This window comes from Taudactylus pleione, unplaced genomic scaffold (genome assembly GCF_031769625.1).
Source record: "Taudactylus pleione unplaced genomic scaffold, aTauple2 ptg000282l, whole genome shotgun sequence".
Lineage (NCBI taxonomy): Eukaryota > Metazoa > Chordata > Amphibia > Anura > Myobatrachidae > Taudactylus > Taudactylus pleione.
The window spans coordinates 14309156-14315155 of record NW_028284684.1 but is presented as its reverse complement, the minus strand read 5'-3'; the positions used below and the strand labels follow the sequence as shown (position 1 = coordinate 14315155).

The 6000-nt window shown below is 36.8% G+C and overlaps 1 protein-coding gene across 3 annotated transcripts in view; it reads right to left on the bottom strand.

Moving 5' to 3' along the window:
• Positions 1 to 1766: 1766 nt before the first annotated feature.
• Positions 1767 to 6000, bottom strand: part of SCARB1 (scavenger receptor class B member 1) — a 99205-nt gene continuing 94971 nt past the window's right edge. Inside the window, exons 12-13 of one of the 3 annotated variants that reach the window (XM_088482124.1) lie at positions 5026 to 5145; positions 2049 to 2134 (exon numbers count right to left, since the gene is read on the bottom strand). In XM_088482124.1, coding sequence (XP_088338250.1) covers positions 5026 to 5145 — 120 coding nt within the window. In that variant the 3' untranslated portion in view covers positions 2049 to 2134. Of the gene's footprint in view, positions 2135 to 5014; positions 5146 to 6000 lie in introns of all 3 variants that reach the window. The other 2 variants (XM_088482125.1, XM_088482126.1) reach the window with 2 other exon arrangements.

The window sequence follows — 6000 nt, the reverse complement described above, 5'->3', positions numbered from 1 at the left end:
TGGATTTCAGTTAGGTTCTATGGTCCTGTACAGCTCTTCAGTTTAGACTCTGGTGCTGACTGTCATGCTCTGCAGCTGTCTGCTACAGCTCCTAACAGGTTCTGCAACCTAGGAGATATGACAATGTATGCCAGAAACTGTAGCACATTAAGTCTGTAAGCAAAAGTTGGGCTAATCAGCCCATTAAATCATCAGACTACTAGAGATTAGCACTGCAGAGCATGCAGCCATATTGGTCTCCAAAATGGCACAAGTCAGAATATGATACTACCAGCACAAAGGCTTGTAGAGGGAAAGGTACAAAGCCTAGTGTAGGTTGAAAGGCTAAATTTCATACACAAAATGGATACATTTTACAGAAAGGATTTGTACACATTCAGTCATCATATACACATGTATCAATTGCATAGATATAATTTACATGACTTACACTATTTTATAAATTACTTTTCATAAGAATATAAAAAGACACCATAAATTAATTGAACTTATTGATGGAAGATCAAAACCCTCCTGTATCTGTAGGCACTGCAGTACTGAGTGTGCTAGTGTGTTTCATCTTTAGTATTATTGTACACATAATCCCTTGAGATGTAAGGCCTAGAATTAAGATGTACTATTGAAACCTTTAATACAGTAAACCCAAAAATGTACTAAAAACTTAACTAGAAGCTTTTTTCCTGAGTTCATACTAACACCATAACTGAAAGACATGGCATAGGAGTTAGTGACCCTACTGAACAGGAAATATTTTAAGTGCCTTAGAAAATTAGTAAACATGACAAAAAGATTCAGTGTTTAAGCATAAATTAAAACATTTTGCAAGGGATGAAAGCTGAATATACCAGTCTTCACTTTACATGTGCATTGCTAGCTCATTCTCTGGGGCACATAGAAGGGTTGTGGCAGTTTGTGGTGGTGTGGTGGTGGGGTTGTTGGGTCCTTGACCACAGCTCAGTCAGGTAGTAAGTGAATGCGCTGACCAATAGCTTTCGATAGGACCATATAGGTCAGATCCCCCCCGGCTTTGTAGAGACTGTGGTGGTCACCAATTAGCAGCAGCGGTACCTGAGATTCCACTTGAAGGTCCTGCTCATTATATATGCTCATCCTCAAATGTTTTGGCCTGGGACTTCTGCACAAGCCCAGACATAATCCTACCCTTTCCTACGCTGTGCTACAGTGCATTTTCAAGCTTCCAAGGGTTTAATGCCAAGGGAAACAGAAAACCAAAAATAGTCAAACACCCTGAAATTACATAAAAGATATTACGTTGGCATGTGGTTCTAATCGGTTTACCTATTTAAGTTAAAGTAGAAGTGTATTTTTTATTATTATTATATTTATTTTTTAACAGCCACCAAAAAACTAAAATTACTATGCCGTAGTGAAGACTAAATCAGTCACTTGCATCAAACTGCAAGATGCCAAGCTGTGGGTTAATAAGCAGAAGGCTGCAGTTTGCTATACATTCTATTCATATCAATGAAAGATAATGCACTGGAAAACTGCATAGTTTCTGCAAGACAAATTTCAGGGATCCAAACAAGAAACAAAATGAATGGACACTTCGGATGAGCACCTCAATCGCATATCTAAATATATTTTAGGGGAGAAACAGTGCTTAAAATTGTGATACCTCTGGATGCCAGAGGATCTAGTATGATGTTGGTTCCTCAGCCAATAAACCGATCACCACACAAGCTAAACTGGCAAGAAAGCTACATCTGTTGTGACCAATAAGAGCACCTTCATACTGTAAGATCTTAAAGGTTTCAGCAGTTGCCAATTTAATTATAGTTCACTAGCATCAGTTATAATAATTTACTATGGAACAAAGATTCTTTGGACATCACGGCAGTAGCTTAGTTTTCCTAATTTCCTGAAGTTGAATGTTCTTTTGTGTAGATACCTCACCCAGCTGGTGACATCTATCTGAAACCCACCAGTTTAGCTCAGTGATTAAAAAAAAAGTGTCCCTTAAAATCAGGTATTCCAAAGGGTCCATTAAAGTGGTCATCATGATATATCAGGTTTGATGTGAATAGTATAGATCTTGAATAAGTTTTGAGTCATCAGAATATTGATCTGCATCAGTTATTTCACCTTTATCTTGCAGGATGCTTTCCTGTTTCTAAAAGATTTAAAACATAGGAAAAATTAATAAATGGTCACATAATTTCTAGATTAATATTGGTTACTTCTAAGGCTGTAAAATAGTCTAAGTGAAATGTGTCAGTTTATTAATTTATTTATGAACAATGGCTTTTAAAAACAGCTGTGTTCATTCTTACCTTATGTGATGCTGGTCTCATTTCACAAAACAAATTATAACCTAGGTTTATAATAAAGCTGCAGGCTGATCATAAGTGACATTAGCAAAGACTAACATTTCATAAAGCGTTTTTTAGCGACCCATTTCATTATACTAGTTTGTTACAAAAGCATAGGGAACATTATAGTTTTATATTGTAACAGTGTAAAATTGAGAAAGAATGGCAATGGATCTGAAATGATGAATGAGGAGGTACAATAAGCACTGTATGGAAATACAGAGCCTGGCAAATCACAATGAAGTATAAAACACATGTACAGTTGTCATATGGGCAAAACAGATTGGTAAATTTTGATTTTAATGTGTTAGTATGATTAACTTCAACAAGCAAACATAACATAGCATGCACACAGAGGTTCCTTGCCTCTTCTGTAGTAGTAAAACTACTAAAAAAACAAAAATGTTGCTTGAAGAGCCATCTCAATATACAGAGGAGCTTTGTGAAATGCCCCTTGCCCATACATCGGACAATCCAGAACATGTCATCTGCACAATAAACCTCAACTAGTTTATGTTAACTGTGCAATAGGAATTTAATCATATCTACAACTGCTGTATAACACTGTACAGTAGCTCACCACTCATGTTTACATTAACAGGCCAATATGAGAGAGAATGCAGCGTCATTCTTGCTAAAATTCTGTACACTTCTTTTGCTGAACACAAAGTATGCAAAATCTCACAGATGAGACCAGCAAAATAGTTGTGGGTTCAACAAACTTAGGGCCCCATTTAATTACAAAGCATGACCCCTTTAGGGCTCACTAAAAGGGTCATGTCATCTATTCTGTATTCAACAAACAGCGGTAACCTAAGATTACCGCTGTTTGTCACAGCATTGTTCTCACCATCTTTAGACGGCGAGAGAGATGCGGTTCCCATTGATGGCAATGGGTACCCGGCACTGCCTTTCCGGCTTCAGCGAAGCCTTCCACGAACTGCCGGATCCCAGTGTCACGCACATGCACATTACACAGGAGCCCATTGCTGGCAGTTAGGCTGCCAGCAGCTGAGCTGAGGATCTCGCCAACAAGGAGGACTTCGCTAGACCTCGCCGGAGGGGTAAGTATTGATAAATACTAGTTGCACTAGTAGTATCAGTGATACTAAACGAAAATGCCACTGGTATTAAGATTTGTTTTTAAATGGAGCCCCAAATTAGAAAATATAAACATATAAAAATTAAGGGGGAGATTAATAAAATTTTGGAGTGAGAAAGTGGAGAGAGAAAGTACCAACCAAGCAGCTTCTAACTGTCACTTTACAGGCTGTGCAAGAAAAATGACAGTTAGGAGCTGATTGGTTGGTACTTCTCCAATTTATCTCTCTCCAAGCTTTGATAAATCTCCCCCTAAGCCTCTGGAATAAATAGCATAGGATATATTGGTATGCTGGAATGTACCACTGAGCTAGACAATAATAGAACTACTGACTATCAATATATAGATATTCCTACTACGGCCATAACTGTGTGGAGTTTGTATATTCTCCCTGTGCTTGCATGGGTTTCCTCCCAGACTCCAAAAATATACTGGCAAGTTAATTGGCTCCCAACAAAAATTAACCCTAGTGTGTATGTGTGTGCGTACATGTGGTAGGGAATATAGGATTGTAAGCTCTACTGGGGCAGGGACTGATGTGAATGGCTAAGTACTCTCTCTGTAAAGCGCTGCGGAATATGTATGAACTATATAAATAAATATAAATGAAAGATTCCGAGTAGGACGCATCTACACTTCCTTTTCCATATGGCTGCAGCATCCTACTCACTAGCTTATGATAATGAGATATTCCGCCTGTGTATAACGACCATCCATGTATCTGCATGTGGCATGCCAATTGGTCCCCTGTTTATTCATCTGCAACAGTTATCCTTCATATTTGAACATGCACCCACTCCATGCTGGCTGCACATTATCTGTCTGAAACCGGCATCCCATCTCCATCCGTAAGCTACTGAGGTTGGCTTACACACCCATCACATTCCCACTAGGTAGACCAGTTCCCTGCATCTGCATGCTCACTGCCCATATACCACAGAGAATCCCCATTTCACAGAAATAGTGGTCCAATCAGTCAGTCTGCATTTGCTATATGTCCAACCAGGTATGTATGCCAGCTCTGTTACATGCACAGTTGCAGCTTTCTGCAGCGCATCCTGAAATCCACAATATCCATCTGCAAACCCGCTCGATTCAAACTCCGAACCAGGCCCATAATACTTACCCCTGTCAACTGAACAAATCTTTATTTGAGGAATCAAGGAATTCATTTGTTCGATTGTGGTTTAGGAAATTGTGAGATTTAACACAACAGGGAACAACATTCACCAACATTTCTAGTGAGCAGAAATTTAAAGTTCAATAAAAACTAGCGACAGGGAAATTACTCTCCTAGTTTGGCGATCATCAGTGATACTTTAAAATTCAATGCAATTCTTTTTCCAGGGATACAGTAGTCAGTATTCATCATCATCAGTTGTAAAGCATGCAGTAGGCTAGTCTATATTAGCAATGAATAATATTAGTAGCACATGTCTTTTTATACAAGCATCTTAATTAAAATGTACTAAAAAAGAAGAAGAGGTAAAAAAATAGGGTAATATAATATTATTCTTCTAAAATATAATGTATTAAAACTCCCTCAAAGAAAAAACAAAACAAAAAGTTTACTTTTTACCTTGTACGCACCTATAATTTGGCTTCCAGTATCACAGTTCCATTAGAAGAAGTCAACTTTTCTTTTTGGGCTTTACTGATATCAAGATTTTCATCAAGCTTTTTATTACTACTCCAAAATAAGAATTTTTCCTAAAAAAATAATTAGTCTAGTTTGTAATTTAGAATTGAGGGCAAGGAGAAACATATCAACGTTAGCTGTAATAGGCTTAAAATGTGGAAATCTTCAATTGATGTATAGGAGGGGTTAACGATTTGTTTTAAGAACACAAATCCATAAAATTAGGAGATGTAAATTGTGCTTTGGATTGTTCTTGGATTTGTCATCAATATGGAATTTATTGCACAATTACTGTAAATCAAAGGCTAATATTAAAAATGAAATGTTTAAAAATATAGACAATTTAGAGGGGTCAGAAAGATCAGTGCATTGCAGGATAGGGTTAGCTCTAGTATCAAAATAAATAGACCAAAAAAAGAAAAAAAAAAAAAAGTGAGGAAAAAAAACAAACAAAAACCTTAAAATTCATGTAGTATTGCTTCCAAATGTAAAAATGTTGGGAGAATTAGATGATATAAAAAGAAAAAAAAAGTTGCTTTCAATTTTAAACAGCTCCAATTTAGAGCAGTTTCTGTGATTCACATTGTGGGTTATATAATTAATGGATTGGTTTCACCCACATTTACACAATACTGCAGGCCTACGCATAATTTAAAAAAAAAAATGGAACACTGCATTTTTATATTTTCAGCTGATTTAATCAGCTGACGATGCGGATTCTTAAATCAAAGACTATCTTCCATTTATCTTTATGTTTATTGGGGAATCAAGGACCTATTGTGGCTGACAACTTTGATTAACTAATTAGATTTGTTTCAGATTGCTTACGCAAGCAATATTTTAAATGAATTAGGATGCTTTCAATATGGAACAGTTGTAAAGGAACATTTATAGCAGAGACTGAAATTGAAAAGATTTGTAACTTT